This window comes from Eublepharis macularius, chromosome 2 (assembly GCF_028583425.1).
Source record: "Eublepharis macularius isolate TG4126 chromosome 2, MPM_Emac_v1.0, whole genome shotgun sequence".
Taxonomy (NCBI): Eukaryota; Metazoa; Chordata; class Lepidosauria; order Squamata; family Eublepharidae; genus Eublepharis; species Eublepharis macularius.
The window spans coordinates 25304404-25327898 of record NC_072791.1 but is presented as its reverse complement, the minus strand read 5'-3'; the positions used below and the strand labels follow the sequence as shown (position 1 = coordinate 25327898).

General features: G+C 42.5%; 1 protein-coding gene across 1 annotated transcript in view; it reads left to right on the top strand.

Annotated features, from left to right (window-relative positions):
• The window catches only part of LOC129324924 (cholesterol 24-hydroxylase-like), a 36018-nt gene extending 18396 nt beyond the window's left edge, over positions 1-17622 (top strand). The window contains exons 10-15 of the mRNA XM_054972383.1: positions 1245-1317; positions 3430-3514; positions 6013-6123; positions 8090-8178; positions 15655-15721; positions 16490-17622. Coding sequence (XP_054828358.1) covers positions 1245-1317; positions 3430-3514; positions 6013-6123; positions 8090-8178; positions 15655-15721; positions 16490-16651 — 587 coding nt within the window. The 3' untranslated portion in view covers positions 16652-17622. The remainder of the gene's footprint in view (positions 1-1244; positions 1318-3429; positions 3515-6012; positions 6124-8089; positions 8179-15654; positions 15722-16489) is intronic.
• The last annotated feature ends 5873 nt before the right edge of the window (positions 17623-23495 follow it).

Below are 23495 nucleotides of genomic sequence, written 5' to 3'. Positions count from 1 at the left end.
CTGTTCAGATGAGCGAAGCTGCCATGGAGGAACATCGGGAGGGAGGCAGTCCCGTAGGTATGCCAGCCGAAAGCCGTGAAGGACTTTGTATGTAATAACTAATACCTTGAACTGAGCACGGTAACTGATGGGTAGCCAATGGAGCGACTGTAGGATGGGAGTAATGTTCATGCTCCTGCTCGCTCCTGATAACAGTTGAGCTGCAGCATTTTGCACTAATTGGAGCCTCCTAGTTAATTTAGTTGGGAGACCTATGTATAGAGCATTACAATAGTCAAGCCTCGATGTTATCATTGCATGGATCCAAGTGGCCAGGTCAGCCATGTCAAGATAAGAAGCCATCTTCCAGGCAAGAGTGAGGCTAGAGTTATCCAAGAAGGTCTGGAGTTGGTCAGCTACTGCTCTCTCAATCACTTTGCCCAGAAAGGGCAGATTAGAGACTGGATGATAATTGGCTACATCATTTTTGTCTAGGGATGTTTTTTTAAGAAGCAGACGGATAACCACCTGTTTGAGCTGCTGGGGAAAGCAGCCCTGAGTTAGTGATTGATTTACAATAGACCTCAGTGGTTCACTTATGTGGTCCTTACTTGATGTTAACAGCCAGGTTGGGCAAGGATTGAGCACACAAGTAGTGGTTTTCATAGACATCAAGATCCTGTTAAGAGCTGTCATTGTGATTGGTTCAAAGCAATCCAAATGTAAGCTGGATGGTGTATTAAGGATTTCTTCTATCTCGTTTGCATTGCAGCTAGAATCTAGATCAGAGTGTATTTGTACTATTTTATCAGCAAAATACTTAGCAAAGGCCTCGCAGCTAATTGTCTGTTCTTGGGACTGTAAAGGTTCAGAATTAGGAGTTAGGAGGTGTCTGGATATCTTAAACAATTGGGATGGTCATGAACTAGCTGACACAATAGTTGCTGAAAAATAATGTTTCTTTGCCGCTTTCATTTCCTCTTCATAGGTCTTCCAGTGGGTTCTGTAGCATGTTCTATCTGCTTCTGCACGAGTCTCACTTGCTGTGAGACCTCTAGGTCTATGGAATCAGTGTTTGAAAAAAGTTACCAAATTTCAAAGCTGGTTTTTCGTGTTAGTTTTTGTTGCCAAAGGCAACTTAGATTTCTGCCATTACAATGGAAGTATTTTAAACTAGACTTTCTGCCTTGAAGACATGGGTAAGGTCAATTTCTTGCTTTGTTCCCGTCTTCTTTCCCCACCTAACTAGAATCTCCATCCTACAGGTCACGAAACCACTGCCAATCAGTTGTCCTTTGCCATCATGGAGCTGGGACGGCAACCTGACATTGTGGCGAAGTAGGTGAAGTAGGTTGCCTGCCTGCTTGTTTGATTGCATTTCCCTCTTTTTAAAACTTCTTCAGTATTGTAGTTCAGCAATTCTGCCCCAACCCAGTTTTTGAAGGTTTGTGGCTCCACTTCACACAATACTTTTTTGTAGCCATATAGACTCCTGACCATCTTTGGGTACTTGTTTAAATTAACAAATGTCAGTGTTTGAATCCAAAAATAATGGCTATGGTTCTTCATAATATGAGAAGGATGCTTCAGAGCAGTCGAATTGGGGCCTATGGCTACTGGAAATAACTTACTGGGTTCTCCCAGAGAAGGAGATGCATTGCCCCTCCACCCCTTCTTACGCCTCAAGTTGGAAGGAGAGAGGGCTTTGGGTCACCCCAGTCATCCCATGGGTGGCTCCTTCAATTCCTTCTCTCTCTGAGTGCCTGGCAAGGAATAAGAGCCATCTCAGCCATTGCTCTGAGGGTTTGGTGGGTTGCAGCAGCACAGAGTACAGACGCTTGGCTTGGCCCTGCCTCTGGACACGTAATTACCATGTTACAGTGTCATTTTTCCCAGTCTGTGGTTTGCATCCTGCCCAAAATTATCTCTAACAGAAAGATTCGCATCAGAAGAGTGCAACTTTCTCATATTCACCCTCTTACTGTAGGCCCAGAATGCCCTTCAGTGCTGTCCCTGACATCCTGGGCACCCTTAGGAACAGTGGGAAGGGGAAGCTGGAGGACTGCATTGGAGTACAGAAGCTAAATATGATTCTGCTGTCCCTGACAAGGGTTGCCAGCCTCCAGGTAGTAGCTGGAGACCTCCCGGAATTACAACTGGTCTCCAGGCCACAGAGATCAGTTCACCTGGAAAAAATGGCTACTTTTGGGGGTGGACTCTATGGAATTATGCTATGCCAAGGTCCTTTCCCTCCCCAAACCTCACTTTCTCCAGGTTTCTCCAGATTTCACCCCACCCCCCACCCCAGATCTCCAGGAATTTCCCACCTTGGAGCTGGCAACCCTATCCCTGACATCCAAGGCGCCCTTAGGAATAGTGGGAAGGGGAAGCTGGAGGTCTGCATTGATTTTGTGGTTTCACCCATCCATGAAACTTTTAGGTGAGATCCATCCAATCCCATGTATCTGGAATATTCTATTTTAAGGAGCAGCTATCACTTTCCCCTCTGATTTCTGTGGTTGTGTAAGAGGGCCCATTGTCATTGCCGTTTTTGTCCTACTTTTCCTGTATGTCATTTGTGGTTCTGGCTTCCATTTTGTCCTCTGTGGTGCAAAGTCAGTCCCTGAGCTTTCATGAATGAAGTGGGACTTGAACCCAGGTCTGCCTAGTCACTCACACACACACACACACACAGAAGGAGCCCAGGTGTAGGGAACACGATGAATAATTTTTCAAAATACTTTGGGAAAGAGGAGAGACAGAATACAAAACTGCTGCCAAAGCAACATTATTTTAATCTGCACGACCACCCAGAAGCCCTGCTGGCCCACAGCCCCACCCACTTTCTAAAAACACTTGATGGGTATCGGCAAGCACAAACATGCACTGCGTTGGAGGACCTCTGCTGTAACTACTACACAACTCTGTTTTTGTATTGGGAAAGAAACAGGAAAAGTCAATCAGATGATGAGTTGGATGAGTTGAATTATTATCTTATTGAAAGGATCTCACTGAAGTACATTTTATGACGTAAAGGAAAGCCATTTCTTGTTTGTTTTTAAGGTAGCCAATCTCCTTATTGGTTTAATGTACAGAGTTTGGTCCTTCAATCATAATTAATGAAGCAGCGTAAACTTTTTCTTCTTAAAGCTTGTTAAGAGACAACATCTTATAGATTTATGACATTAAGTGATAACACATTAAATGAAATTAAAAAGAAAAAAAATGTTGCATTGGACCTTGGAGTACAGGAGCTAAATATGATTCAGAAGGCAGCTTCCTCTACTCAAGATCAAACCCCCATTGTTAGCTAAATCTCTGAACATTCTGCTAGCAATAAGGAGATTATAGCAAGGATTGGCCCTGGCAAGGTAAACCGTGATCTTTTCAAACTTAGAAGTCTCCATTTTACAGACTGTAATGGACCACCCTCCTGTCTCTTCTTCTTAGACTTCAGGCTGAAGTGGATGAAGTCATTGGCGTAAAGAGAGACGTTAACTATGAAGATCTTGGCAACCTTCGCTATTTATCACAGGTACAGCGGACAAATTAGGTCAGGGGAGATTCAGAGCTACTCTGAGTCCACTTTGCTATACTGTAACACTGCTTGTAAGAATAACAAAGTGAGTTTCCGAATGAGAACTGAAGCAGGATGCTATTTGTAATTTTTAGATCGAGGGTATCCTAGAACTTTTTAGCTGTGGTAGAGAATGATGAGAGAGAGGGGCAACGATCTTCATGTGGAAACCTTGTAAAGACTTCTGACTGTTGAGTGAACAGAGCAAATAGTAGAATGGTTTTTGTATTTCTCAATATGATGCACTTACACATTCATTGGCCATGATATTGCTTTAATTCTGTGTGTTCTGCCAGTCTGTGACCTTAGTGCACTCAGCCAGTCATAAGAACAACCTTGCTGAATCAGACAAGTGGTCCAGCATCCTGTTTCACGTAGATGCCAAGCAGATACCCTGGAGGACCCACAAACAGGTCATAGAGGCCAGGGCTTTACCTCCGAAGCTGCCTCTTTGTTTGAGTATTCAGAAGTTTGTTGTCTCTGAATTTGGAGGTTCCTTTTGGTCTCCTTGGCTAGTGATATTGATCAGCCTGTCCTCCGTGAATCTTTCTAAAGCCCTTTTAAAGTGTTTTATGCTGATGCCCATCAATACATCCACAGGCAGCAAATTACACAATTTAATGACTTGCTCAAAAAAAGGAGTATTCATTCATTCAACTTCTATACTGCCCTCCCCAGCAGGTGAGCTCAGGGTGGATCACATCATTTAAAATACAATAAAAACATGACTTTATACGATTGTACATAAAAACATTAAAAGCACCATAACAATCAAAACTAGATTTTTACAGTACTAATATGATTTCCAGGTGGCAGCTGTTCCTGCTCAGCTATTTACTTGGCCTCACTTTGGGTGCAGTAGGCAGCAGCTAGACAATTTAAAACAGGGTGGTCTGTCTTGAATTTGTTCCCCATCAGTTTCATTGGGAGCCCCAAAATTCTAGTACTATGGGAGAAGGGGGGGGGATCCTCTGTATCCACTTTCTCTACCCAATGCATAGTTTTATAAACTTCTGTATTGTCTTCCCTTAATCATCTTTGTTTTTCTTAAACAGAAAAAATCCCATCTTCTTTAGCCTTTCCTTATAAGCTGCCTCAACGTCTTATTCACCTTGGTTGCCCTCTTCTGCACTTTCCACAGCTCCAATAGTTTTCACCACTGCCGCTGCTAGAACCCTCTTGTACACGTTTCCCAAGCATTCATAAAACAGTGGGTTGAATTCAGCTAGTTTTTCTGTTCAGTTTTATTCAGTTCCCCTCCTTGCCACAGCTCGCATGGCTTTTGTATATGTAGGTTCACTGATACTCAGCATACCATTTTTGGTGGTCACAGGACCCCTTCTTCCTGCAGAAAAGCTGGATGCATCCAACCCACTATTTTGAACCTGAGGAATATGCTGTAATTTGTTTTCTCTCTTCTGTTAGCTGTCGTTTCCCCTCAACACCTGATGTGTTCTCATACGACCCTCAGGTTTCTCTGCCTACCCTGTTTTAATTATTTTATTTTGAGAAACATGGGTAACACTGCATAGAAATAGCACAATACCTTTTAAAAAATATCCACATTTGCTGACACCTCTGATCCCCTCCTCCCACCCTAAAAACACTGAGATAAGGGTCACTAAACACAATTGAAATTCAATCTTATCCAGTTAGAAGTATGTATATTCATGTAAAAATTGATCCAAAGTGGCGGAAATGGACAAATTAACAAGGAAATTGAGGGATCAAGATCCAAAGGGATATTTTGAGGATTGGGGGGAACAGAGAAAATACTTAGAGAAAAAATGGAATGTTAAAGGACAATTATGGTCTTTTGAAAGTTATTAAACAAGATAAGATATAGTTTAGATCTTTACCAGTAATAAAAAATGTGACAACTAGGATTTAGAAATAAGATTAGAAAACGGAGGGTTGGAGTGCTGTTGGAAGTCAACACAGAAAAGGGGGAGGGGAGGGGTGGGAAGCATATAACCATGGGAAACGAAGGAAACTGTAACTGTTATAATCTTAATTGTATGTTAACCCATCCAATAAAAATTTTATTAAAAAAATAAAAAAAATTGATCCAAAGTGCAATACATCCAATACAATCCACAAATGTGTTCAGTTACTAGCAAGTGACCGGTAAATATGGTAACAAAGTAATTATTGCTCATATACAATCAAATACACTTCATATTGAGTCCAAACATTTCAAACAAGTACAACAATTTTTCTTTAATCTTCCTTCTTCTTGACAAGCATCCAAATGAACCCTCATTTTGGAGTCTTGCTCAGAGGAGAAACCATACATATGGTTTATGTATATCTGTAGAGTCATGAAGATTAATAGTCACAATGATTTTTTGCTAAAAGAGTGTAGAAAAGTAGTACAAACACAAGGAAGATAAGATGTTAGAGGAAGGCATGGTTTCTCTACCTAAATTGAGTTCAATTGATCTTCGTTGTCTCAGGTTCTCAAAGAAGTCCTGCGATTGTACTCAACGGTTCCAAACACTTTACGCTGGACAGACACTGAAAATATCATTGAAGGGGTCAAAATTCCAGCAAACACCACCCTACTTGTGAGTCTATTGAATGGACTGCTATGTATGATTATCTGAAGTGTAGGCTGCCTGCAGGCGTACATCGTTTTAGTTGTGAGACTACCGTGGATCTGTATGCATTACACATGGTCAGATATATAAGCTTCCTTGGAGAATCTCACTCGGGAGCAAACTGTGCTTCCAGTTTCCAGCATAAGGCAGCTATATAAAGTATCAGCGAAGCAGCCCCATCTCCTTCCTCGGGCCTCCAGCTTACTCTGCTGACAGATGGCAGTCATGAAGTTGCTTCCCTCTCCAAAGCAACATTTGAGGCTTTGTTAAAATTGGCTTGGTTCCAGCTCACCCTCAGCATCCTGGTGTAAAGTGAAACTCCCTGAGCCTTCTTCTGCTCACCTTTTAGATTAACTTAGGCTGCTGAGTTGTGCTTGCCTGGCCTAACGATTTATAATAACATTTACCTGCTGTTTCTGTGCATAATTTTTCTCAGTATCAAGCACTCTCATTTTACATAACCAGCCCTGTCAGCTACTCAGTGAATAATGGGAAGAAATTCACAATGTAATCCTAAATAAAGTTACTCCCTTCTAAGTCCCTTGAAGTCAATGGGCTTAGAAGGGTATAACCAGGGGTTTTTTTGTGATGGCCCTGGTACAGAGTATCAGCATGTTTGGGGGTGGGGTGGGGGGTTCTCCCAAGTCCTGAAGGGAAATTGGTGGAAATCAGTATAAGTATGAGTACTGGCATCTTTTATAAATAAACAAAAAAGCACTGGGTATTCCTCTGCTTAGGATTGTACTCCTCACATATTTCACAAACTTGGGTGAAGGTAATGAGAATTTAATCTCAAATGGATTGTGGAGAAGTGGGGGGTTATAACCAGAAATGTGTTATGGGTTCCCTTTTCTTTAGACCTGGGATGCTTCTCCCTATGTGCCTAAAATTTGGGAAGGAGGTATTCCTTGAGACAGCTGTACAGTCCATGAGAATTTCATCTTGGGTGGATATCTGTGGACAGGAAGTTGCCGGTGGAAATGGGTTTGCCAATGAAAATAATATAGCAATCACCAGATTACAATAATGACCCCAAACTCATGACCAAATGAAATTAAAGGTCTCAAATAAAAACAAAATCCAGATGAAATTGCAGTGCCTGCCTCTACCGTCCATGCACCTATAGTCATGTGAGCAAGGCAGCTGAATCTTTCTTGATGCCCAGTTTGTTTAGGTGTCTCTTTCTGCACACATTCATGGAGCATTTACAGCACTCAGAAGTGAAGCTTCAGAGGCATTCTGCCTGTGCTTATCAGTTGCTTGCTAGGGTACAGATTGCAGGAGAGGGCTGTTCTCTTTATGGCTGGCTTGCGGGCTTGATGAAAGCATGGAGTTCACCATTGCAGGAAAGGGTGTGCTGGCTAGGTGGGCCATGGGTCACATCTACCTAGAATATTCTTTTTTCCACTAGAGCAAATATTGTTCAGCTCTTAAATTAACTTCAGCTCTAAACCTGCAATGCAAATAAACCCAGAATATCAATTGGGCATGAAACTGTCCACATATTGGGTATTAACTCAATGGAACAAAGGTTTCATGAAATTATCACGTTATTGTGTATGATCCCTAATTTGGAGTTTGACTAGTGCAGAAAGGAACCTACAATGCTCTGATACAGCAGGTGCATTCCAAGGGCAAGCGAATCCCTTAAACTAAATGATGGAGGAACAAATCTAACAAATGCTGAAATGAATGTAATTGAAGTAGCTAGGATTTGTTCCACAGGACTATGGGCAGATAAAAATTTCATTCAAACAATGCGATTGACAATACAATCCTAAACAGAGTTTCACCCTTCTGAATTCCATGCACTTAAAAGGGTGAAACTCCCTTTAGGATTGCCTTGTAAATGTTATTTAGCTGTTTCTGTGGGTTACTATTGATTTTTGTATCTTCATACCCGCAAGTGTAAATAGTTATCTTCTCTTGGCAGTTCAGCATGTATATCATGGGACGCATGGAAAGGTATTTCAAGGACCCACTGACCTTTGATCCTGACCGATTTGGCAAAGATCAGCCAAAGTGAGTGAATCATCTGATACGTGATGAAAATAGTGTTCTTTTTGTTGTAAGAACATTTCAGTAAATATTAGAAACTTGGTGGTGGTGGAGTGCCCTGAAGTCATAGCTGACTTATCGTGACCCCGGTGGGGTTTTCATGGCAAGAGACGAAGAGAGGTTTGCCATTGCCTGCCTCTGCAAACCTGGTCTTCATTGGAAGTCTCCCATCCAATTACTAACCAAGGCTGACCCTGCCTAGCTTCTGAGATCTGACAAGATGAGGCTGTGAGGTGTGTGAGAGATGTGAATATCTCTGTGTGGGGCATATCCCATCACTCACCTGGTGAAGGATACACCACCTTTCCACACATGTGTGTATAGCAGAGTACACAGTGAAGTTCTGTGAGAAGAAATATACTTTAAGATAAATTTGTTTAGTTAAAGAACTTCATTTAAAACTATTTACAATAATATAAGTGACAAACGGAGAGAAACATTCATAGCTCATACAGGAGAAAGAGACAGTTTCTGTAACAGGCATTTTACAACTGACACTGAACAAAACAGAATCTTCACTCACAGCAGGGAGGGGCTAGTTCAGGAGCTGCAGATAAACAAACTTTACAAAGTGTCAAGCCCTTCACTCTGCACATTCAAATTAGCCCACGGTGCTTTATTCCTACAATCCCCTTCTCACTGTGCCTCATCTGAATTAACCAAATTTAATTCATTACGCAGTTTCTCAAAATTCTTTGTACTTAAAGGCTTTGTTAAGATGTCATCTACCATTTCTAATATTGGACAATATTCCATTTCGATAAACCTTTTTTGACACAAATCTTTTATTGCATGACATCTTATATATATATGTTTAGTCCGTGCATTTATTTTTTCTGATTGCACTAACTTTAAACAATTCTGATTATCTTCAGATATTTTAATAGGCCCTGAGTTTGGCACTCACAGATCTGCTAGAATCTGGCTAAGCCATTGTGCTTCTTTGCACGCCTCTGATGCAGCTACATATTCTGCCTCTGTGGTAGAATAAGCTACTGAGTTTTGTTTCCTGCTGCCCCGGCTTATGGCTGCATTTCCTAATAAGAAAACAAATCCACTTGTAGGCTTACGAATCCGATCTGTTCTGTCTCCAGCCCACTCTGCATCTGTATATCCAATTAACTTAGGATCTGTTTTTTCCGTTAACTTTAATTTAAGATCAATGGTTCTTTTTAAATATCTCACTATCCTTTTCAGTGCAATCCAGTCCCGATTAGTGGGTGCACTCACTCTTCTACATAGTATACTCACTGTAGATGCAATATCAGGTCTGCATGTGTTAGCTAGAATAATAAGATAAATTACCAAGTCTCTTAACTTCTACTTCCTTATTTAAACATTTTTCCATTTTGTTGTTTTGTAAAAAGACATGGATCAGCTTTACTTGGTACAAAACTCTGTTGTACAAGCAATTTGTTTAACATCATTCCAAACTCTAGCAGCTTGTTTCAAACTATATATTCCTTTCTGCAGCTTACAAACTAGTCCTTCACCTATTTCAAACCTCTCAGGCTGTTGCATATACAGTTCTTCTTCAATTTCTCCATTTAAGAAAGCTGACTTTATATCTAGTTGTTCTACATGCAGTTGTTTGAATGCAGCAACACTAAGCAATGCTCTAATTGTACTATACTTTACTACAGGAGCAAATGTCTCATCATAACCTTCTCCATATTTTTGTGTATACCCTTTTGCCACTAATCTTGCCTTATATCATTGTACGTTACCATCCTGATCTAACTTTTTCTTAACACTTACAACCACTTACAACCAATGGCCTTTTTATCTTGGCAACTTAGTAAGTGTCCAAGTATTATTTTTATTCAATGCTTCAATTTCTTCCTTGATGCAAAAAAAGGGGGGAGGTAACTCGCACAGGGAACAAAAAATTCAGTTTCATACAATTTATAATACAATAAATCAATTTATAAGTGCAATTGAAAGTGCAAAGTGCTGGTAATTCATAAATATTCTAACAATATAACAAATTCATAAATATCCATTCACAAATGTCCATACAAATCCATAAAAGGTAACATTTCATATATGAGCATTCTCCAAATGATCCACAACTTCCGGGTAAAAATCAAGGTCTGTTCAAAGGTAAGTTCTTATAAATTTCCTTCCTTAAACATCTATATGAGCAAATCCTTGAAGAAAAAGATTTTCACTTTCTTTCCAAATCTTCTTTCTCATACATTCACAATTATAAAGTAGAAAGGTTTTCCTGCCATGAAGTGGATTATACAACCAGCAGTCAACCTCACTCCTGTAAAGCACTCGTGGAGTGAGTTATAAAGGCAGCAATAAATCTCATTCCTGCATACCCTTCTCCTGTGTGACATTAATGAGGTAAGTTGTAAAAGCAGCAATAAACCTCATTCCTGCATAACACTCAATCTGTGGCCGGCTGCAAGCAGATTTCGCGCTTGCTTCTTCAGGAGTCTATTTCAAACCCCATGGGGAACTCCCCTTGGCACTTAAATCACTTATCCCGGACAAGGCTGCGATGTTTCTTCACGCGCCTACTATGATGCAAAAAAAGGGGGGAGGTGACTCTCGCAGGGAACAAAAAATTCAATTTCATACCATTTATAATTCAATAAATCAATTTATAAGTGCAATTGAAAGTGCAAAGTGCTGGTAATTCATAAATATTCTAACAATATAACAAATGCATAAATATCCATTCACAAACGTCCATACAAATCCATAAAAGGTAACATTTCATATATGAGCATTCTCCAAATGATCCACAACTTCCGGGTGAAAATCAAGGTCTGTTATTACAGGGACGGCCCATTTCTCTGTTTGTTCTCAATTTCTTCCTTGGCTACTGTCATCCATTTGGCTGCTTCTTCCGCAGGTAATGTCTATTTCTTTCCATGTTGTCGGTTTGCCATTCTGTACTACCTTTGCTGCATATGATAGCCATTCTGCTGGCACTCCTTTATTGCTTTGAGATGAACATCTGATAGAAGGTTCTGCTTGCTCTTCCAAATTTTCACATTCAGTCTTTTTCTCAGTCTCTGTTTCCCCTTCTGTTTGTGAATTCCCTGTACTTGAATTCTTACTTTCTATTTTCTCCTAAGAATATTTTTACTCCATCCTCTTCAGTTGGCCAATCAGTATTAATCTGTTCCTCTTTAAAACCTTTCTGGTTAGGAACATATGTACAAGACTGCTCTTCTTTAAAATATATTACTCTTCTTACTTTCACTTCTCCTGTTTCTGTGTTGAGAATTCTCTAACCTTTACATCCTTTTTCATGTATGACCATTATTCCCAGTTCAGTTCTATTGTTAAGTTTGGAACGTTTTTGCACTGGCACATATGCAAAAACTTTTGACCCATACACTCTAATATGACTTACATTTGGCACTCTTCCAAACCAAAGTTCAAATGCTGTTTTATTAGTGGCTTTTGTGGGCAGTCTATTCTGCAAATATGTTGCAGTCATCACAGCTTCACCCTAATATTTATGTGGCAAGTCAGATTCTGTCAACATGCATCTAACCATTTTCTTCAGCTAGTGATTCTTTCTTTCTGTCACTCCATTTTGTTCTGGGGTAAATGGTACAGTGTGCAAGTGCTCCATTTCATTTTTATTCAAATAAGACTTGATGTGGTGTGACATAAATTCACCAGCATTGCCAGAAAGTATTGCTTGTGGTTTTCACCCAAATAGATTTTCAACACTTGCAACATAGTTCTTCAACTTTTCTGCAGCTTCTAACTTTCCTTTAAAAGATAAATTACACAGTATCTGGAAAAATCATCAATAAATGTGATTATATATCTATTTTGTCCACAAGACATTGGTTGAATTGGCCCGCAAATATCTATGAATAAGCTGCAAATGTTTTGTTGAACTCTGACTTTGTTGAGGAATAGAAGGTCTTGTTCCATTCCCCAACAGACAATTTTCACATTTTTCCCTATTCAAGTCAATTTTACAAGGTTTAATTTCCTTTCCTCTTATCAAACCTTTCTTTTGCATCTCTTCTATTACTTTGTAGTCTCTGTGACCAAGCCTTTTCTGCCACAAATGAATACATCTTGCACTTGAACTCTGACCAAATTCACTCTCTTGACCTGTATGTAGAACCAAAACTCCATTATTTTCAAAACTTTGAGCAAATAGAACACCATTTCTAGTGATTGTACATCTGTTTCAATTAAAATTTAAAACCACGCTTGGTCGAAACAGATACACTTAAACTGTTAATTCTGGCAAGTAAACCACATTTTCCACCTCATTGTGGACAATTTTTCCTCATGCTACACATTTAAGCAAGCCTTCTCCTTTACCTTGAGCTGTGATTTTATTATCATTTGCAATTATCACATCCTCTGATGAGGTTTCATTCTTTTCTTTGAAGAACTCAGAATTACAGGTCATATGCATGGAGCTCCAGAATCAATGATCCAACCAGAGGATTTAGTATTAATATCTTTATTTCTTCCACAATTACTAAATTGTTCTGGTGAGCAGCGAAAACATTTTTCATGTGCCTTTTGCTTCCACTCTGTTGCTTTTCTTTGCTAACACCACTTTACTTTACACAGTCATGAGAAAAATGACCTGTTTTTCCATAAGGAGAGCATTTTCTAGTTTTATCTTTCTTGTTTGCAACTTGTAAAGTGGTTCTATGCTTAGACTTATACTCAATCCTTTGCGCAGAAAATGCCTGTGTCTCACTCTCTGCTGCCTTCTCTGCACTCCTAGATGCCCCTTAAGTTGTGAGACAACATATTTCATAGAAAGTTCATCTTCAGTCTCTAGTGCATGTATCAAAGAGCTGTAACTTTCAGGCAGGCTTGACAAAATTAAAATGATTTTGTCCTCTTCATCAAATTTCTTACCTATAGTATTCAGGTGATCCATTAACTCTGTCACTTGACTTATATACTTTTCTAGATCACCACCTTTGTTTAATTTTAAATTAAACAACTTTCTTGACAAGTACAGTCTTTCATTCAGTGAATTTCTCTCATATAATTCTCTCACTCCTAGCCACAGCTCTCTGGCAGTCTTGAAGTCTCTTATGTGGTGTAAGTCGCTATCACTCACATAAATTGCAATTTCGGTCTTGTTTTTCCCAATTCACCTTTTTGGCTTCTTCTTCTGGTGGGATTTGTTCCACTGTTTCCCACAAAACCTTCTTCACCAGCTCATTCTCCATTCTGAACTTCCATAAGGGAAAGTTACTGGAGGTAAGAAAAGGCATAGCAGGCTATAGCGTTTTTACTGCCTTTAAATATGTGGCCATTATGTTTCTTCTTTTATTTCTCTTATATACATTTACTTCTCTTGACCCATAACCCTCTGTGAGGTGTGAGAGAGAGATATGTGAATATCTCAGTGTGGGGCGTACACAAGTGAATGTGTGTAGCAGAGTACACAGTGAAGTTGAGTGAGAAGAATAGTTTATAAACTTCATTTAAAACTATTTACAATAATGTAAACAACAAAGAGAAACATTCATAGCTTATACAGGGGGAGAGAGAGAGAGATTCTGTAACAGATATTTTACAACTGACACACAACAGAACAGAATCTTCACTCACAGCAGGGAGGGGCTAGTTCAGGAGCTACTGATAAACAAACTATTCAAAGTATCAAGCCCTTCACTCTGCAAGCACCCTGCAGATTCAAATGAGGCCACAGTGCTTTATTCAGGTCAGGGCATTAGAAACTTAAGAACATGAAAAGAACCCTGCTGGATCAGACCAAAATTCCAAGTTGTCCAGCCTCCTGTTTGCTACACTCACCAGTCCAATGCTTCTGGGAGGCTCTGTGGAATGGAAGGAATGGGACCCAATGCCCATCATGGACCTAGCCATTCACCAAGGCTAGGAAGGTGGTCAAGGCAGGGGAAGTTTAGGTAAGGATATTATTGAAGCCACCACTAGCCCTGGAAAGTGCAATGGCCTCTTCTCTGTTCCAGCTGGCTAGTGGTAGCCAGGCACTCAGCTCTCCAGCCCCATGACTGCACATGAATGAGGGCATGCCTGTGCTAGCATGGCTGGGATGTGGTGGAAGGAAGGAAGCAGATAGGAGGAGGAAGCAAAGGGAAAAGAAGAGGAACAAGAGAGAATGGGAGGAGAAAGACACAAATGGAGGTGGGGAGCAATTAAAGGAGGTGGAGTCTATCTCTGGGAAGAGGAGAGAGGCAGAAATCAGAGAGACTGGAAGGGGAAAGTGGCCAATGGCTTGGAGGCAAGGGAGAAAGGAGCAGGGACTCACAAAGTAAACTTCCTCGGTCAAGAGGAAGCCACTCGGTCTTCCCCCTCCCTCAGGGGCCAGAGTACTAGGTGGCAGCAGTCCATCCCCTGAGTAGGAAGAGTGGGTGGCCATTTGTATGGATGGTCAAAGGATTATCCTAACAGACCCTCTCAGCAGAAAAGGAGAAGATAGCACACAAGTGGCCTCTGACATGGCAAAACTTCTGTGTTGTCTTTGTTCAGTGGACATGGCTATTTTTTTTGCCACAGCCACCAGTGCCAAGTGTCTCAAGTTTTACAGCAAAGTGGGCTAGGCTCAGCAGTCGCTGGGAGATGCTCTTCTGGTGCCTTCATTTTGAGAGTTTCCTGATCCTCCTCAAAGTGTTACAGGACAATACAGATTGTGTTTTGATCACCTTGTGGTGTCCTTATCCAGCCTGCTTCACATCCCTATCGCGTTTGACCACATCTGTGGCAGGAACATAGGCTGTAGCATTCTGTCTTCTCTGCCATGAAGCACCACACCTTAAATGTCTGGACCTAATATATCACCTTTGGCGGATCAGATCTAAATTCCTTCTTCTCCTGACTTCATGTTCTCACTTCAAGGCCACCCAAAATCTCCCAGTAGTTTGCCTACACAGAGATAGCGATGAAGAAAATGAGGAAGAGGTTGTTGGCGTGTCACTGGTGTTACTAGAGTGGTCATCTGTGGTGTTACGCAATCCACCTTCCTTCCCTCCCAGAGGTGTGAGTTTTTGTGCGCTTTATTGCTTTAAGGAAGAACTGAGTGAGAAGACACAATGCTGCATAGTAGGGTGACTACACAGATGACCACTAGAGGAACATCAGGTACCGTTAAACAACTTGTTCTTATAACACTTCTTAGGGATGCTAAATTGGAAGGAAAAAACTGGCCTTTAACAGCAGGTTGATCTGCAGAAATCATAGGATGGAAACAAGCATTATCGCTTGCTAACAGCTGGTGGGAGAAGTTAGAAGTATTATGCAGTAAATTGATTAAGCTCAGTTCTTGAACTGTTAATATTGTCCCTACTGTAAAGAAACTGAGGCATGATCATAGAGATAGGGTTCTTTTTTACAGAACAGACCTAAAGCAGCTTGGGTTTGCAATGATTACTTTTAATGAAGTTTATCTTGTTTACATAAAACCAGTAAAATGACTGGTGTCTGTCTTGAATTTATTTTCAGGCCATACTATTCCTACTTCCCATTTTCCTTGGGGCCTCGTTCCTGCATTGGGCAGACGTTTGCACAGGTAAGATAGTCAACATTGTTGGAAAGTGGAGGAATGTGCAATGCTCCTTGGTACAGAGCACACCTGTGCTTCAGAGGGGGCAGAAGAGCTAGCAAGGTTAAAGAGGTCAGTTCCTGTATCCTTCCTCTTGTCCATTCTGCTGCTCTATCTTTGTTACCCAGAATGCTACTCGTAGGGATTTCTTCCTTCTGTCTCACTTCTTCCCTTCGTACTTCTCTCTGTAACTAACATGAGGGCAGGATGCACTGTCTGCAATCTCTCTCCATCCTCACCTCATTTTTTTTGCTTTCCTGTCTCGGGACGGCACTTTTCTGTCTCCTTACAATAAAGAGGCTTCTATTCTCCAGCCTGCAGTAAAAGGAGATTTAGTGGTGGAAAGGACAGCAGGCCAGGCACATAGATTTTAATGAGGCTGGCATCATCTTCTGGAGGATGCCACTGAAAAGAAATCAAGATGATCCTGGGAAATTTGTTGGATGGCTTATTCCTGAGGCAAAAGTATGGAAAGTATTGAAATTCTGAACCACATTAAAAGGGCAGACGCTGCCAACGCCAAGGCTGTAGATCTTTTGGGGAGCAAATGGACCCCGAAAAGGAGGATTCCTCTAGCAGGAGGTACCAGGCCGATCTACCTTGGCTGACTGGTGAGCAGTTTGGCTCTGACCCCACTTTGTCCCATGTTGTGAATGAACAGAAATGTCTGTGTGCTCCTATATGAAAACTACTTTGGTCAACTCTCACTATGTCTTTTGATTTTTTTACTTACAGATGGAGGCTAAAGTGTTGATGGCTAAATTTCTGCAGAGGTTTGAATTCCAGCTGGTCCCACCACAGAGCTTTAAACTTTTGGACAGTGGAACACTGAGGCCATTAGATAACGTTGTATGCAGACTGAAGCTACGCAACCCTCTTGCTTTTGAAAGAGATTGAGAACAATATTGATGACAACAGTTTGGAATTGCGACAAGAAAACGCTAAAGTGTATTTCATAGATGAATTAAGACTGAAATGTATCATAATGGAATTTGCACTGGGATTAAGAGGGTTTGCGGTATGAACTAAACACTGAATTGATTAAACTGGAAAGGGCCAACAAAGGTGGCCCCAATAATTCAGCAAAAACTGATATTACTGAAAGACAGTTCGATGTGTGCCATATTATGATGGCACAAAAACTTCTGTAAATGTGTTGCACATGCAAGTGTATGGAAACATGGGCATGTGAAGTACTATACATGCTTATGGCGGTTTCCACTGGGGAGCAGTGAGCCCATAACATTCATGTTCTGGCCATATATGATACAAATAGAAAAGAGATTTATATATATATTTAGATGGAAAATGATAACCAAACACACGTGGTTAACATATCGTGACATATTAAATTTTCTACAAAGTGAATATAAAATGAAATCGAGAGAAGATTTAAATTGACAAAGATATGATTATCAATGGTTTTTCTATGTGCAATTGTTAGAAAGATTTACAACTGATAAAAGACTGTATGGATTTGATCAATCCATGATGGTATTTGAATCAGAATTATGTGTGAATGATGAACATTAGACATTTTTCTAAACATTAGACATTATCTGAATTTAATGTTGCCTAGTAACCCCTTATAGACTTTTTGCAGGAAATCGAAAGAAATGAACTGATGATTTGTGCTTTTGAAGACTAAGAGGCAAAAAAAAAAATTAGACGGAAAGGAGAAGTTTTTTTATCGTGATTTTAGAGTGAGTGTATAATATATAATGACTATATATCTTTCACAGAGAAAATTGGAGATTATTCCTATATCTTTCTATATATTCCTGTTCCTTTTTTTCTTTTTAATTTTTCTTTTTTAGCCTTTTTATATTCTGTTTAAAAATTCTTAATAAAAAAAAGATATATATGGATTGCTGTATAGGTGTAGTACCAATCTGTCATGATTGTTTATCCAAAATCATATGATAGGTGCACATTTTCATAATTTTTTTCATAATCATGTTTACACATTGTGGGGCAGCTTCAGAAAAGTTTGGAAGGAGCGTACTAAAAAAAGGAAGCCCTTTGGATTTTAAAACTATACTCTGTCCCCTAGCAGCTTAAATGGGACCTCTCCCCTTTGTTAGGAAAGGCTATTTTTAACACCTGTTCAGTGGAACTGTAGGAGAATTCAGCTTGTTGGGGCAGAAAAAAAGCGAAGGAAGCAAAATCTGTTTGCATGAAAAGGAAGATCTGTGAAAGGAAAAAGCTGTGCACGTGTTCCATTTACTAAACCATTCTTCAGTATTTCAATTACCATTTAATTTTTGGCATTTATGTGCAAAAGAAATTCTGGTTATAAGGAAGAAGTGGCTCCGCCGCTTTATTTTTCTGCATGACGCATGGATGCATTCTCCCTTTAAAGAAGCCAAGGGAGTCGTTCCAATTTGGCGATTCTCAGCACGGCCTCTTTAAGCAACAGTTCCGGCCCCCAATGGGGCTTGGCCCCACCTACAGGACTCAGTTATCGCGTCAAACGATTCTAAGGCGGAGCGGCAAGGCCTGGTGGGCATTAGTACTGTCAGACTGTGGCTAAATAAGGCACTCACTACAGGGTTCCCTTTAGAAGCAAACACAAGTCCATTGTTTGGAAAAGGAAACTTTACTGCAGAAAAGGTCCATTATAGTCCACTGTCCTGAATAGGAGAATCAGGATGGTACATGATCATTGTTACCAATGAAGAGCAAGCATAAGATACAGAGTAACAATACCCATCTGGATCAGCCTCCCCCCACAGTTCTCAAAACAACATCTGGGAAGCTGCTCTCCTTCAAGGCCAATGCTTGGTGGAACGGTGTTAGACAAAACAGTCTCCTCCGGTGGGAATGCTGCCTGGGAACTGGTGCACCTGGGAAGAGAATACTCAAACACTAGAAGCATTAGAAAATGGAGTCAGTACAGTTTAGATATACACTGGACCTGACATTCTGCCTCCCTTAAAACAAATCCCCCCCTGGCTTATATGGATAGCGAGTATGAAAAGCTTTGGTTAATCTAGGAGCATGAACATGTGCAGAGTTCACCCATTCATCGTAACCAGAATCAAAGTCCTTCCACCTAATGAGGTAAAAAAGCTGATTTCGTTTGAGTTTAGAGTCCAAGATTTGTTGTACCTCATAGTGTGTTTGGTCGTCAATCAACGTTGGAATGGGTGGAGCTCTGACGTGCCATTTGTTGTCGGTGGGAGTTCTTTTTAGAAGACTGACATGGAACGTATCATGCACATGGCGCAGGTTCTTGGGCAGAGTTACAGCAACAGTCACTTTATTTATTATCTTGCGCACAGGAAAAGGTCCTAGGAATTTCAGAGCAAGTTTGCGGCTGGTCTGAGCAAGTCTTAGATTTTTTGTGGAAATATACACATGGTCTCCGGGTTGTAATTCCCATTCGGCCGCACGATGGCGGTCTGCGTATTTTTTGTAATCCAGTTTGGCTTTGTCAAGGTGCTTCTTAATAAGATCCCATTGCTGCGCCGCCTCCCCCCACCACGAAGATACATCTGGCGATTTAGAGGAATGGAGAGGGGGGGCATCCAACGGGAAGGGATTGAAGTGAGTCCCGTAGACAATTTTGAAGGGGGCCTCCCCCGTTGAAGCGTGTACACTGTTGTTATAAGAGAACTCGGCCAGAGGGAGAAGGTCCACCCAATTATCTTGTTGAAAATTAATGTAGCAACGAAGAAACTGTTCTAAAATTTGGTTTGTTTTTTCGGATTGCCCGTCGGTTTGTGGGTGGTGGCTTGAACTGATGCCTTGTTCAATATTCAACATTTTCAAAAGCTCCCGCCAGAAGTTGGCAACGAACTGTCCGCCGCGATCCGAAATCACCTTGGACGGAAAAGAATGTAATTTTACGATGTGTTTTAGAAACAAATCTGCTAGTTTTCGAGCGGAGGGTATAGCAGTACAGGGGATAAAATGAGCTTGTTTGGAGAACAGATCTACCACCACTAAAATGCAATTATGTCCTTTTGAGATAGGTAGATCAGTGATAAAGTCCATGGATATTATTTCCCAGGGTTTGTTTGGCGTTTCCAATGGTTGCAGGAGACCCGGAGGCTTCCCTTTTCTGGTTTTGGCGCTGAGGCAAATAGGACAGGAACTAACGTATTGGGAAATGTCTTTGCGCATGCCCGGCCACCAGAATTGTCTTTGGATTAGGTGCAAAGTTTTCAGATACCCATAATGTCCAGCAGTGGGAGCGTCATGACAGCGCTGCAAAACTTCCAGTCTGAGGCTGTCTGGGACATAAAATTTGCTCCCGGCTAGCCAATCCCCTTGTGGGGCTTGGGTTAGTTTGCTTCGCGGAGCCTTATCCCCCTCCTTCTCCACCTCAGTTTTAAGTTTCGATTTCCACTCTTGGTTGGCCGGGAGGGGCTGCTTGGCACGGCTGCGAGTAGTCACCACGCCCCCAAGTTGCGTAGGCGAGAAGACAGTGTCGACAGTCTCCTCCCGTTTGCTCTTATGTTGGGGCATGCGCGATAGGGCGTCTGCCAAAAAGTTAGTTTTGCCTGGGAGATAATTTAGAGTGAAGTTGAATTTGGAAAAGAATTCCGCCCATCGCAATTGCTTGGCATTCAGTCTGCGTGGGCTTCTGAGGGCCTCCAGATTTTTATGATCCGTCCAGACCTCGAAAGGGTATCGCGCCCCCTCCAGCCAATGCCTCCAGTTAGTAAGGGCCGCTTTTACGGCAAAGGCCTCCTTCTCCCACACATTCCAATTCCTTTCCGCCTCCGAAAATTTTCTAGACAAGAAAGCACACGGCCGCAGCCTGCCATCCTCCCCCTTCTGCAGTAAAACCCCCCCTATCGCCGTATCGCTGGCGTCAACCTGCACTATGAAAGGGGATTGTTCGTTTGGGTGGGAGAGGATGGGTTCCGTTACAAATTGCTTTTTCAGACAATCGAAGGCCGTTTGGCAATCGGGGGTCCATTGCAGTTTGGCAGAGGGTTTTTTAGCTTGGTCCCCTTTATCTTTGGTTTTCAGCAAGTCTGTTAAAGGGAGCGTGATTTGGGCGAAATTTGCTATGAAGTCTCTATAGAAGTTGGCAAAACCCAGGAAGGATTGCAGTTCTTTACGGGTGGTGGGTTTCTGCCAGTCCTGGATCGCCTGTATTTTGGCTGGATCCATTTTCAGGCCTTCTTGGGAGATACAATACCCGAGGTAAGTGAGTTCGGTTTTATGGAATTCACATTTGGACAGTTTGATGGGCAGCTTATTCTTCATCAGGGTGGCTAAAACTTTTTGTACCGTTTGAACATGTTCTTCCTCGGTGTCTGAGTAAATTAACACATCATCAAGGTACACTACCACCCCTTTGTACAGAAATTCGTGTAGAACTTCGTTTATCATGGACATGAATACGGACGGGGCTCCCGTCAAACCAAAAGGCATAACTAAGTATTCATATTGTCCGAGGGGCGTATTGAAAGCGGTTTTCCACTCATCCCCTGCCTTGATACGAACGTGGAAGTAAGCATCTTTTAGATCTAATTTCGTAAAGATCTTACCTTGGGCCACGACGTTGAGAAGGTCTCGGATGAGCGGTATAGGATAGGCGTTGTTGGTGGACACTGCATTCAAGCCTCGGAAATCTGTGCACAGTCGAAGTCCCCCATCCTTCTTTTTCACGAAGAGGACTGGCGCGGCGTGGGGGCTAGCGGCTGGGCGGATGAACCCTCGTTGGAGGTTGGTGTCGATGAATTTCCGGAGCTCTTCGCGTTCATGGAGACTCATGGGATAAAGTCGTCCTTTGGGCAGTGAGGCTCCGGGTAAAATTTCTACCGCACAGTCCGTTCGTCGGTGCGGGGGTAGAGTATCTGCTTCCTCTTCAGAGAAAGCATTTAGAAAAGGCCAGTACGGTTCGGGTATTTGGTTGACTTCTTCTTGGGTGAGAAGGGCCTTTTCTTTATGAGTCGGATCTTCGCCCCAATTTTGGTTCCAACGGTGATTTTTGCAGTTGGTATGACTGAAGGTAATACATCCTTGTGCCCAGTCTATGTAGGGATTGTGATCACACAGCCATTTGCTGCCTAAAATTAACGGGTACTTGGCAGTCGAGCTGATGACAAAGGACCTCTTCTCCCAATGTTGTCCCATGCCTGTGATCACTGGGATGGTTTCAGTTGTTACAGGATTCATGTTGGTACCATCCATTTGCTCAAAGATTACTGGGTTTTGTAGATCCCGAGTTGGTAGGACTAGTCCATTGACTAGAGCAGGGGCAATGATGTCTCTTGAGCAGCCCGAGTCAATAAGAGCTTGCACCCGAATATGCATCTTCCTCTCTGGGTTGATTAGAGTCACTGGCATGAATAAGATGGACCCAGGCGGCCGGTTCCGTGCAGGGACGGGCTTAGGACGGATCTGTCGTTTGGGTCCTTTCACGACAGATCCATTTCGTTTCCCGACTGGGGACTTTCTGGATTAGCTTCTGCGGTTGGGGAAGCGGGATCGTATTCCATGACTTCTTCCGCTTCCAGCCCTCTCTCCGAGGCTGGCCTTTGGGAAGCGCCGCGGCCTCTATTTGCTCGGGGTGCTGGAGTCGGGCGTTGGAGCGTAGGAAACGGAGCAAGGGTTGGACGCCGTAATTGGAGCGGAGGTCTTTGCACAGGCCGGTAAGGGCATTGTGCTGCAAAGTGACCAGCTTGTCCGCATTGCAAACACAGCCCTTGTTGCCATCTAGCATCTCTCGCTCCACGGGTGGCGTAGCTAGCTCCCCGTGTTCCCCTTTGTAAGGTCAATGACCTTCTTTGTCCCGTTTGTTGTTGTTGTTCAACCAAACGGACTTCCAACATGCGATTTTCTACTTCGCAAACAAGTTGGATCCACCCTAACAACGTGGGGGGATTGTCTTGCATGAGGGCTCTGTCCAAAAGTCTCGGGTTAAGGCCTTGTTTGAACAGAATAATTTTGGTGGACTCCTCACACCTAGGGCACTTGGCTGCTAATTGTCGGAATTTTGTGACATAGTCTCTTGCTGACATGCTGCCTTGTTTGATGGCTTGCAATTCTGTTCGGGCCCGGGTTTCTTCTAAGGGGTCTTCATACTGCGCTCGGATAGCATCCACTAACCCCTGAAGAGTATCGAGTTCTGGGGCCCCAACATTGTATAGTCCTACATACCAGTCTGCTGCTTTGCCCTGTAAACGAGATCCAAGATGTTCGATTTGACTGGCCTCACTGCCGAAGAGGTGCCCCCACCGATTGAAAAACTGTACCACTTGGACTAGGAAAAATCCCAATTTGGATGGATCCCCATCGAAGGTGGCTTCCAGCTTCACCCAACCCATCGGGAGTTCCTGTCTCGGAGCAGGCGCTGGGTAAAAGTCCATCGGCAGTCTTAGTTGCGCCTGAGGAACAGGAGGAGGTAACTGGAGTCTCGGTCGGGGCAACGGTGCCTGCTGTACGGGTGGCGGTTGAACCTGCGGTGCCGGCTGGGGTTGGGCTGGTTGTGCGGGCGGAGGTTGCCGTGGTTGCTGTGTCGGGGTTGGTCTTGGTTGGGCCGGAGGCTGTAGTGGCAGGCGAGCAGGAGGCGGCAGTCTCGGTCTGGCCGGTAACACGGGAGGCGTTAGTGGCAGCTGTCGAGGTGGAGGAGGTTGGTGTGAGAGAGTGGAAATCGGCCGCTGAGGAGGGGGTTGAAGGTGTCGTAGTGGTGCAGGCCGTCCCGGTTGGTTCGGGGGTGGTAAAACGGGCTGGTCCTGGGGCTGCTGCAATAATATGAGCTGCGGTCGAGGTGAGAGAG